At 44.6% G+C, this 11,882-nt stretch overlaps 1 protein-coding gene across 1 annotated transcript; it reads left to right on the plus strand.

Moving 5' to 3' along the window:
• Positions 1-4,802: 4,802 nt before the first annotated feature.
• LOC144722148 (uncharacterized) lies at positions 4,803-10,897 on the plus strand. Its single transcript, XM_078600322.1, has 5 exons — positions 4,803-4,879; positions 5,503-5,612; positions 9,006-9,091; positions 10,056-10,156; positions 10,742-10,897. The coding sequence occupies exons 2-5, from the start codon at positions 5,536-5,538 to the stop codon at positions 10,895-10,897; spliced, it is 420 nt and encodes a 139-aa protein (XP_078456448.1). The 5' UTR covers positions 4,803-4,879; positions 5,503-5,535.
• Positions 10,898-11,882: the final 985 nt, after the last annotated feature.

The following is an 11,882-nucleotide window of genomic DNA, read 5'->3' on the forward strand; positions in this document are numbered from 1 at the left end:
AAGATGTGTAATACAACCCGTGTGCATGTACATTGAAAATATGGAGTGCAATGGTCAAAGCGAATTTCTGCTCTAATGAGCATCTCATTATAAGCCTGAAGTAGTGGTTTAATTATGAATGAATTATGTTATATTCTGGGTGATGGCCGTGTGTATGGGGTAAGAGGAATAGGTCAGTGTTGCCAAGGTTCCAGGGCTCGAATCCTGGCATCCACTGATTAAATGGTTTCTCAAGTTTAGAAATACGATGGTCTTGGCCTGGTCACCAATGACTACGCAAACGCTCCTCGACACTTTCAATTTGGTCTGTCACTTAACGCGCTCTGTGATTTTAACACATTTAATGTCACAGTCTGCATTTTCTTTTGCCCTTATTGTCACAGACACGTTCACATTCAGCGCAACACGTGAGGACGTGGACATGTGCGCGTCTCATGATTAGCCTCTGTCTCTCACAAAGCACACACAAGAAGCTAAGGGGGATTTACTGCTTATAAAAACCCATTTATTTCCCCCACTTTCCAGCATAAGAAAACTAAGATAAAAAGCTTAGTGCCCCAAACAGCTTAAGATTAAATGAAAAAGGGATGCACCAAATAGCTCTATTTTAGACTCAGACATTAAAGGTCAATTGACGTAAAAGATATTAAATTAATCTAATTTGTTTCAGCTCTCTTCTCATCTCACTACATCGTTGTCTCTTGACTACATCTCTCCCATCTGCATCTCTTTTCTCATCTCATTGCACATCTATATTTTGTCCACATTTCTCTCATCTAGCTACATCGCTATCTCTTCTATATAACGCAATAAAAAATGGGGGGGGGGGGATAAAATAAGATGAGAACAGACATTGTAAATAAAATCCACGTGTTTCACCTTTGATATGTTTGGCTTAGAATAACAATCGCGTGTAAAGTGCATTGGAGAGCCCTACTAAGAGCAGTGTTTCACAACCTTTTTTTTCATGGCTACTGTACCCCCCTTGTGTGAATTTAGTTTCAACCGAGTACCAGCCCCTCGCCTGACCCAACATGCTTCCGAGAAATGAACGTATGAAGATTTTAACCAAGTGCCCATTTTGTGAGCCAGTAACTGCGAGCGATTGCAAAACAAATCGATGGATGCTCTGCACGCAACGACGGTTATTTGTTCGCGCTGGCTGGTTACTCGTGGAAACCACATTTTTTTTTACGATCAATGAGTTTATAGAAGGTCTTTTAGATCGTTCTAGGCCACCATATGACTTAACAAGTATAACCCGTAAAAACAAAGTTTTTCACTATAAATCCTTTATATGCGTGGCGGCTCGAGTCCTCTCGTCCTCTGGCTTGAGATGGCTGCCACCTATGGGTCAGATGATTGTCTGACAGCATTAAACAATTGGTAATTAAATATTTAAAAAAAATTCCCTAAACAGTGTAAAATTTTGGAAAAAAAATTTCTGACGAAAATGCATTGTCACGCACAACGAGTCTGTGTGCAAAATGTCAGCTCGATTGGATCACGGGAAGTGGGTTAAAAAACGACCGAAAGATTTGCACGGTCCTAAGCAAGCAAGTGAACTTAATATTAAGGATTTAAAAATGCATCGTAGTTATTTAATATTGACAGATTCGCGCAAGATTATTCACCAATTACTCGTGCGTGATATAATTTCATGCATTTATACAGCACCTCACGTGCCCCCTGAGGCATTGCCACGTGCCCTCGGCTGAGAACCACTGCTCTAGGGGGTACTTAGGCCTACTCTTCTACGCTGACCATGCATCATTGAAAGTGGTGGGAGTTAGCCGCACTTTATCCCACCACTCACACCCTGCCTGGTGGACCCACATATACTGTTGGGTAGGCAGACATCGATTGGATTTAAAGAAACGTTCCCATTCTTTAAATTGCCACGGCGGAAGATCGAAATTAATCGGTGGCCTCTGCATTGCAATACAAATTTGTGGGTTTTTTTCTTTTTAAGCATCAGATGCGTCAGCAAAAACGAGTCATTGGGTTATCACCACACACTCTACGTTTCTCAGTGGCCTGTGTTTTGAGAAAGGCAGATATTTCACCACGACAACCACGGCTAAAGGGCGAAGGAGTGGTGACTCTTGGTGTTGCAGTGACTGCCTGGATATTGCACGAGTGGCATGTGTAAGCACCAGGGGCCCAGCCCTCTCCAGGCAGATAAAGGGGGTCTCTTAGCCTTGTAGCAGTCAGCCTGTGCCCCACAGGGAGTGTGCTCCTCACAAGGACATGCGTTTCACTTTGGTGCGCGAAACTATCGCCGTTTCACTTCGATATTAAACACTGAGCTGGGAGAACTTTTCAATATAAAAAAGTGTTACTTTGGCCTCTAATGGCAAATACATTAAGTGAGATAAGTCATAAATAACTTGGTCATTGTATATGACATTGAGATGTATTTGCCCGTGACAGGTATGTTTTAGAGATAGTGGTAAGCTATCTAGTTAGTCGATCGGCAGGACCGCAGCGTTACCTATGCCCGGGGACGTTATCTGGAAGGATGAAAATGTTCAGCCCTGGGTCACGCACAGCTCAGGGTAGCGGGCATCACAATGCCCCCGCATTGGGTTCCTCCGTCTTGAGCCAGCACGGCCGATCGTCTGGCCTCGCGTGCGAGTCCACGGTGGTGGCAGGAGACGGGGCATCTCGTCAACACGCGGCGCCTCCAGAGGAGGGCGAAGAGGTGCGGGCGGTGATGGAGAGAATGGCCCTGGTAAAACTCGCCCGCCATGCGGATCAAACGCAGCAGGAGCTGGAGAAGATCAGGACTCGAGTGGATCACGTACGTACATTGCCAATACTGTAGTGGATTTGGGTGTGCGCGTTAGCTAGCAGTGGTCGGTTTTGATGACGTTGAAGTCAAATTGCAGAGTGATTGTGTAAATGTATTTAGGAATGCAACTTTGCGAACACAAATTTCAACAAGTGAATAAAAAAACTCCGCACAAAGGTCATCGGTGTCCTATGAAGAAAGGCTTATTGGCAAAAACATCACATACTTTGTTTCGTTTAGTCATTTAGGGCAGTATTATTGACAAATGTGTTAAGATTGCGTTATTTGTGCGTATGCACCATTGCTAGCGTAGTGTCAATAAAACATGTCTTCTTGGAAAACTGGCTTCGGTAGCTCTTTTTTACGGCAAATAATTGTGTATTTAACATTCCTCGTTTTTTTTCTCTATGATGGCTTTCTCTGGACCAGCTAAATAGCCGTGTTTGCTCTCTTACGACAGACGATGGAAGCCTTTGAATTGGGGAACCGTGCTGTCATGGATTCTTTGAAAAGGGCAAATATGGAGTGTTTTGAGAATTTGGTGAGCGCACAGCACACAGCATCTGCCGTGGGAGAAAGGGGATATACACCCGGAGTAAACTTCGCCTGACATTTGTGTTGGTGTTCTGCTATTGTAATTTTCACACGACGCTCAAAAAAAAAAATCAGTTACCGCTCGTTAATCTTCGTACTTATTTTCAGGAACAATTAGAATCATTTCTGTCGAGCTCCGCGCAGAGGCGACAGCACCAGCAGGATACGATGGTGTTCATCGTTGGCTATCAGGAGAAGTGTGGCTGTCGCCAACAGCTGCTGTCCCAGCTCAGCGAGGTACAACTCTGCCCACAATTGGGCAGCTTTGTTCAGAGGTGGTATGCGGTGGGGTAAAGCGTGGCGACTTCCACCTCTTCCAAGATGTCTGGCGGGAATGGAAAAGTAGAACAAATATCCTCTAGAGCAGTGATTCTCAACCTCTGTTGGCTACTGTAGCCCTTGTTGATGTTGTTTCAACCGAGTATCCCCTTGCCTGACCCAATGTGGGTTCTGAGAAATAAATGTATGTAAATATAGTGATTGCATGTGGGAAAGACAAACAAGATCGGGTGCAGTATTCTGGTATAATCACTTGTAATGGATTTTCAGTTTACATTCATGTCCCTAACTTAACAGAATTATGTTATTTGTGACAAAGATTTAAAAAAACATATTTGCCACCAGTTCCGACATCCGTGCGATTCCGTGAGAATAGCATCTTAGAAAAAAAAACGATGTTATTTGTGATTTGAAGCTTTCGTGACTGCAAATATCCATTCTCTTTGGGTCTTTCGGTAAAGTCACGTAGGTAGAAAATAAATAGATTCTGTTTTTGTCCGCCTGAGGACGACCGGTTGTGTTGCGATCGAAACGTCGTGATTTATTTTATTGTATGCCTACGTGACTTTACCGAAAGAACCAACGAGTATTTTAATCAATTGTCCATTTTGTGAGGTATTCCAACTCGCTAATCACTGCAAGGGAATTTAAAAAGAATGTCAACGGACACTGCTCTGCATGTGAGATGTAATTTGTTCGCACTCGCTGGTTACTCTTGGAGACCACATTGTTTACGATTGACGAGTTTAGAAACTCGTCATTGTGCATTTAAATGTTATCGTAATTATTTTATCGTAATTATTTTATATTGGCGGATTCATCCTCTCTAGAGGGGTTTTCTTGAGGGGGCTTTCTTGAGGGGTCTCTCTAGAGGGGGCTTTCTTGTTCTCCCTCTATCGGAGGCCCTTCCACCAGCAGTGGCATGAGAGGATATCCTTATCTTTGTATTCCCAACCACGGCATGAATGATTTTTGCAAGCTGATTGCACGAAAGCATCTACAAGGGGCCCATAAAAAAAAAACTTTATAATCTTAAGTAATACTGGGGATATTACAGGATTATTGTTGAAAGGGTTATCAACACTAAGGAGTTAAATGTATGAAAGCATGATAAAAAACCCTTTCTTGCAGTTCTTTGATCACAGTTCAATACTTACTGATGGAGATTCGTCGAAGGATCTGGACGTGGATATAAGTCACAGCACACAAAAGGTAACTTTAATTCTTAAGCATTGCATCACTTTGCCCTGGGGCATAATGGATGCGTGAGCTCACATGCTGCACTATGAACGCGACAAACTGAATGTGATTCCTGGCCATGGCTGACATCAGTGGCCAGCGATATCTGGAACTGGTCCTTGGCCGGCCACCCCTTCAACCCACGCTGTCCAGCATCGTGAAGTATGGTCAAACAACCGTCATGACCGACACAGTGTGAGGAGGCACTCATCCATCAGTGGATCGACAAAACGGCGGTACATTTGACACGGCACCGATAAGTATAAATGGGTGATTCTAGATTTGAAGCGTTCGTGACTGCAATGATTCATATTCTTAGGTTTTTTCGGTAAAGTCACGTAGGTAAAACATTAAAAAAGTAAAATAAAATAAAAATCACGACGTTTCGGAGGCAACACAAGCTTCCGTCTTCAGGTGGAACCGTCACAGCCACGACAGCTGTATCAAGTATTTTATTTTACTTTTTTAATGTTTTACCTACGTGACTTTACCGAAAAAACCTAAGAATATGAATATAAATGGGTGGCTGAAAAAGACGATGAAACTGTAACAATAATGATAGCAGAAGCCTGCTCTTGTGCATTTTGTTATTAAAGGTTCAAGAGGCTCTGGAGTCAACCAGGCAGGCAATGGAGCACTTGGGGACGCTGCACAGTGCCCTCATTGCGCTCACCAGCCACACGGGCAGTGCCAAGGAGAAAAAGAGGTACGGTGCAGTGCACAGCCACACTGAAAGTTGAGGGTTATTGGCCAGATTACAGATGGAGATCCGTGACTCAGAACTGACCCTGCTGGCGGTGTGCTACTGTGTACAGTAGAGGTTCCGTCGTCAGCACAATCAGCGTGACGTTATAGGTTTCTCTTCGCAGTGGCCGAGGAGGTGTTATCTCCCTCGCCTGGTATGCAGAAGGTCATGGGTTGAATCTGACCCTGATGTTGTATATTTGTGGTTTGCGTTTAGATTATTTGCCAACTATAAATTCCCACGTATGGTAAGTCACTTCGATTAGCTATCATGTGCGGCCAGGTCGCCTCTAAAAACAGCTAATAGCTCAGTAGGCTTACCCGATAAAACAGATAAGTACATATATATATCTTCTTGGTTCTTTCGGTAAAGTCACGTAGAAGGGAAGTAATAAAGGGAAGTAATAAAATAATAAAACAAATAATTTTATTTTTATTATTTTAATACTTCCCTTCTACGTGACTTTACCGAAAGAACCAAGAAGATGAATCCCTGCAGTCATGAAAGCTTTAAATCGATACATATATATAAATATTTTGGGGTTGTCCCGACACCCACAATGGCTCCACCTGGTACAGTATCAGAGGCTCAAGCTGCATTGAGTGCATGGAGGTGGTGGGAAGGATGGCACAGCAGGGATGAGCAAGGGTTCAGGGAATAGGGGAATGCAACACAATCCTCAGGATACCCTTCCCTTCCCGGCAAGAGCTGTGATCAATAGCGGCAAATGAGAAGTGGAATCAGCTTGGCATGAGGTTTTTATTTTTTTTACAGCATGACTAGCACACGAATGTGCCTCCCATCACTTCCCGCTCTCTCCTACTCACTCCCTTAGCTGACGGCGAGGTGCATGACTGCGTAGGGAAATGCACTCTCCACGGTGCACAACAATATCGAGTCAGGTGCAGACAGACGTGGGCTGAGCTGCTCGAGGGTGCTGAGCTGTATCACGGAGAGGGGCGGAATGCAACGCATGCATAATTCATGGAGACACAAGCAACGCCGATCGATGCAGGCTCACACAACGGTAGCACAACTCCCACACCGCTAACACCTTCTAAGGGTATGGTGCTGCCACTATCGGTGGGAAGGACCTCAACGAGAGGGAGCTCTGGAGAAACTTTCTAGAAGGTATTTTGGCCTAATTTTATTTTTGGTACTTTAATGAAGATATGTTGCGCTTTACTTCAGAATCATCATATGTATTTATACCGGAGGAATCCGATTAGCTATAAATGCTTTTTTTCACAGATATCCAGTTGGGGCGGATCAGAACGTTTGAACAGACAAAGCCCACTGAGCTATTAGCTTCTTCTTCAGAAGCGACCTGGCCACAACTGATAGCTTAACGAAGTGGCTTATCAGCATGGAAATTATCGCAACCAAATCATCTAAATAATCTTACTCACTTCTAGATTTGAAGCTTTCGTGACTGCAAGGATTCATACTCTTAGTTTTTTCGGTAAAGTCACGTAGGTAAAAAATAGAAATTAAAATGTATTTTTATTCATTTTAATTTCAAAAATTGAAATTAAAATTATTTTTTATTAATTTAAATTAAACATTTTTACCTACGTGACTTTACCGAAAATATATCCGTGTATTAAAAAATTGAATTTTTTTTTTCTTAATTTAAATTTACATTTTTTACCTACGTGACTTTACCGAAAAAACTAAGAGTATGAATCTTACTCACCTTACACAACCTGTCGATCGACTATGGTGGACCCATTTACGCTGCTGGGTGGGCAAAGGCGGGGGAGGTTTTAAAGAAACTCGCGCCGTCGTTTCGACTTCCGCGCCGGGAGATCGAATCGAATCAGCGACCTCTGGCTTGCAAGTCCAGCGTGCGAACCATCACCCCCGCTGCTGCATGCCACTAACGCTGTCACGCCCATTCATTTATATCCGTGTATCGAACCTCTGGGTTGCGGTGGTGCGTGTGGGATCAGTGTTTTCTTTTCAACCGTGAATATTGACTCAGATGGCTCAGTGGTGGGTTGAAGTGCAGCCACTTGAGCATGTCCCAGCTTGGGAGGAGTTGCCAACACGCAGCGGCAGGCCACCGTGAGATGAATGTATTTATGTTGAACTTCTTTCGCACCGTACATAGCCAACCGTGATAATCGGAGGTGGGTGGGAAGGCCAATAAACTAGACACAAAAAGCAGTTCTAAAGCAAGTCGTCTTCAATTTTAATTTAAAGGTCTAGTGGCTTCCTAATATCGGAAGGAAGAGTGTTCCAGACGGCCACAGAAGCTGCATCTGAAAGTGTGCGATGCGGTGACCGTCTTCGTTCGATGGTTAACCAAAAAAAATGCACGTTACTTTGTCTCCAGAATACACGCGTGGGTGTGAGTGCCACCAATGAGTGAGTGTGGGGAGAGGTAGTGGTTAGCGCACTGCACTACGAACCCGGTAACCCGAGTTCGATTCCCGCTCACGACCAATAACAGTGGCAAATATCTAAATCGGTCCTGGACGTCCCCTTAGGGGCCGTCCATAAATGACGTCACGCGATTTTGGACGATTTTTGACCCCCCCCCCCCGCTCGTCACACGGCGTCACAAAAAGTCAGACCCCCCCCCCCTCAAATATGACGTCACAAAGCTCTGCCCCACCCCCCCAAAATAAAACATGCTTCAAATAGCTTTAAACTAGTGTCATTGTAGTGTGTATTTAATGTTCCGCTGCACTTTGATGTTGTAGGTGAAAACATTTATTAAAAAGTCTATTTATTTAAGTAGAACGTGTTGTCTATATTTATTTAAAGTTGCACATTTTATGTGACGTCACATTTCTCACCCCCCCCCCTCGTCACACATCGTCACAAATGTCTGCCCCCCCCCCCCCAGGTGCGTGACGTAATTTATGGACGGCCCCTTAGTCGACTCAGCTTTACATGAATACCTGGTGCTGTGTGTTAACATCAGCACTGATGGGCGGTCGTGGAGTTGGTCATCCGCCCTCTTGTATGTGGTGCTGGCCTTAATAGGTGCTCGTTAACAGCACCTTCCATAACAGTCTGTTCCGGCTCTACGGGGGGATATTTGTATTTGTGAGCAACTGCCACCATGCCAGGTGGCACAGTCGGGAGCACAGATAGTGCATCTGCCAGAAATCTCAGTCAGTGAGGCCAAAATTATTTGGTCTATCTCATGACATTACGTCAATGAGCCTTCGACACTTCACGTGGCCTCAAGGCGTGCCTAGCTTGGCATCACCACCACTGTGTGCCGATTGGCAGCTGATGTTTTTGCTGGTGTGTTGCAAATGGTACATTGGTGTCTATTAAAACAGGTAAATACACAGAGTCATTAAAAGTTAAACTGTGCGTGTCTTTTATTTTGCTCAGGGGCAGAACTAAACTTGAAAAATCACTGAAGGAAGCAAAGGCAAAAATTGAGCTTTTGGCAGAAAACCTGCAGGAAACACAAACAGGTGAATTCACAATGATTCAGTGAGATTGACACTGCTCTACATCATCATCATCACCAGCCACGAACTAGTGGCCACCCAAAGCTCTCAGTGCCTCTCATAGTATTGCAATGTCGTGTCTGCGCACGAGCTAACTTCATCGCTCCATCTCCATGGTAGATGTCCCCTACTCCGTTGTGAGTCTTCACTATGATCCATCAGCCATTCTAGCGACGTGCCCTACCCAAGCCCACTTACTTTTCTTAACGGTCAATGTCTTCCAACCTGCCTAAGTTATCTGGTCCATGCAACCCTCTTCCTGTATCTCAATGTAATTCCAAGCTTGCACCACTCCAGGTTTCTTTGTGCACTTTTTAGATGTCGTTCCATTGTCTTTGTCAGTGCCCATGTATATGATGCATATCTCAGAACAGGTAACATACACTGATTAAAATATGTCTTCGTTAAGCACATTGGCAACCTGATTTTTATTATTAAGTTCACTTAACAATTATTTTCAGTATCAATAATTATTAATAAATCGTTATAAATAATAAATCTTGACTTAAAGCTTTGGTGACTGCAAGAATTAATATTCTTTGGGTCTTTCGGTAAAGTCACGTAGATAGGTTCAAAGAAAATAAAAAAAATAACCAAAAAAACTACGACGTTTCGATCGCAACACAAGCGGTCGTCATCACAAGTGGTCGTCATCAGACGACCACTTGTGTTGTAATCGAAACGTCGTAGTTTTTTGTGTTCTTTTCTTTGAACCTATCTACGTGACTTTACCGAAAAACCCACAGAATATTTCATTGAGTTCACTTTTTTCGAAAGTACTCCAACCTGCTTGTGCCTGCCTCTTAATTTCATTATTTTTATTCAAGAACACCTTCAATAATCTGCCATAGGTATACGTATGCTTAACAAAATATGCGTGGCATGCATTGGATGTATTGCATTGCTCATTGGTAAAACCTGGGAACAGATCTCAAGTTAAAAGAGGAAAACATCAAGGAACTCCAAAAGAAAAATAACCTCAAGATTTCCGAGTGTCGGCAACTCAAGGATGAACTGACATTGACAAAGGTGAGCATTCATTTTCCAAAAGGCAAAATAATTTCACCTTAACTGGGGTCTCACAGATCTGCAAGAGTGTATGTGAATTGTCCTAAAGCCTCGATGATCGTGTCCACAACTTTGGTTGCATGCAACTAAATCGCTTGTATGTGGATGTCAGTGCAACTAATTGCAGGCAGTTGTTCAGCAGTTGCGCACAATCGGTTGCTCAGAATAGACAGACCCGCTCATCAAATTTGCTTGCGCACCTAATTGCTCAGGTGCAACTCCTGCCTTTACAACGTCATGCTTTACTCTATGAGACATCTCCTTCACCAGTGGCAAAATATAGTAGTAGGTTTTTACCCTTTCAACTGGTACAAAAACTGACACCTTTATACAAGGCATCATGTTTGCAATAACCACAACACAAGCAGTCAAAATGCAAACAAAAAGAAACAACTCTGACGATGATAATGATATGCATTTTGACTGCTTGTGTTGTGGTTATTGCAAACATGATGCCTTGTATAAAGGTGTCAGTTTTTGTACCAATTGAAAGGGTAAAACTTACTACAACAACGTCATGCTTATTCACTTTACTCTCATCGACAGAAGCAAGCTGAGAAGAAAAGCCACGAATCGGAAACCCAGAAGGCCCTGTTGGAGCGGAAGTTTCGCGCGAGTGAGGAGAATGTTTCAAGGCTGGAGGCTCTTCTGAGCGAAACCATCGATGAGTTAAACGAAACACGCGCTCAGTTACAGGTGTGAAGTGCGGACCTGCCATGCTTAGAATGAGGCCTTCATTTCTCAGGCTTAGCCCCGGTCAACTCCGGCCGAAATTAATCCATAGCTTAGAATGATAACTTTTAAGCAGCGTGCATTGATTCACATCATAATTGTCGCATTAGATTAGTGAACTGAACACATTCAACCCAACGAGCAAGCAGTCGACCGTGTATCCTGAACTCAGGCAAAGGGCTAATACCCTGAGATTGACGGTTGTATTGGCAATAGCCTTCAGCCGTGTCATTAACCACCCATTAGATTTTGATTGAGTACACTGGTATTAACCTAAGCACCCAGTAAACGCCGAATCTCGTCAGGTCGGGGAAGCTAAGCAGGCTGGAGCCTGGATAGTGCTCGGATGGGTAAGCACCATGCTCGATAGACTGTCCTAGGAAGCCCTGGGGTTGTGTGTCGGTCAGCAGAGGGACATTCGTGGCACTGCACTTCTGTGCTGCCACCCCATCAAGCGTGGTGACCAACGTGGTGAAATATGGTCAAATAAACCCCCACGATCTACACAGAGTGGGGGGTGTTCTCATGCAGCAGTGGCCTGACAACACATTCCTGCGGAGGGAGCTGGTAAGAACGTTGGGTTGCTCGGTCAATGGCCAGGGTCAACGGCCAGGGCGTGGTGTATTCCGCAAATATGCCCGACTGTGAGGGCGGGCACAAGCCGGCGTGAGTAGGTTAAACGTTGAGTTGTATAAGGGCACCACGGGGTGACCAGCCCCTCCCCTCCCCACCCAGCCCCACCCCTCCCACCCCCCACTCAGCCCCTCCCCACCCTCCCCACCCAGCCCCTCCCCACCCTCCCCACCCTCCCCACCCAGCCCCTCCCCTCCCCACCCAGCCCCTTCCCACCCTCCCCTCCCCACCCAGCCCCTCCCTACCCACCCAGCCCCTCCCTGCACGACGGACGGACGGACACGATAATCTCCTGTGGGCTGGTAGAATCAGTGGGTTCATA

The sequence above is a fragment of the Lampetra planeri genome, chromosome 13, assembly GCF_965212315.1.
Source record: "Lampetra planeri chromosome 13, kcLamPlan1.2.h2, whole genome shotgun sequence".
NCBI classification, from domain to species: Eukaryota; Metazoa; Chordata; class Hyperoartia; order Petromyzontiformes; family Petromyzontidae; genus Lampetra; species Lampetra planeri.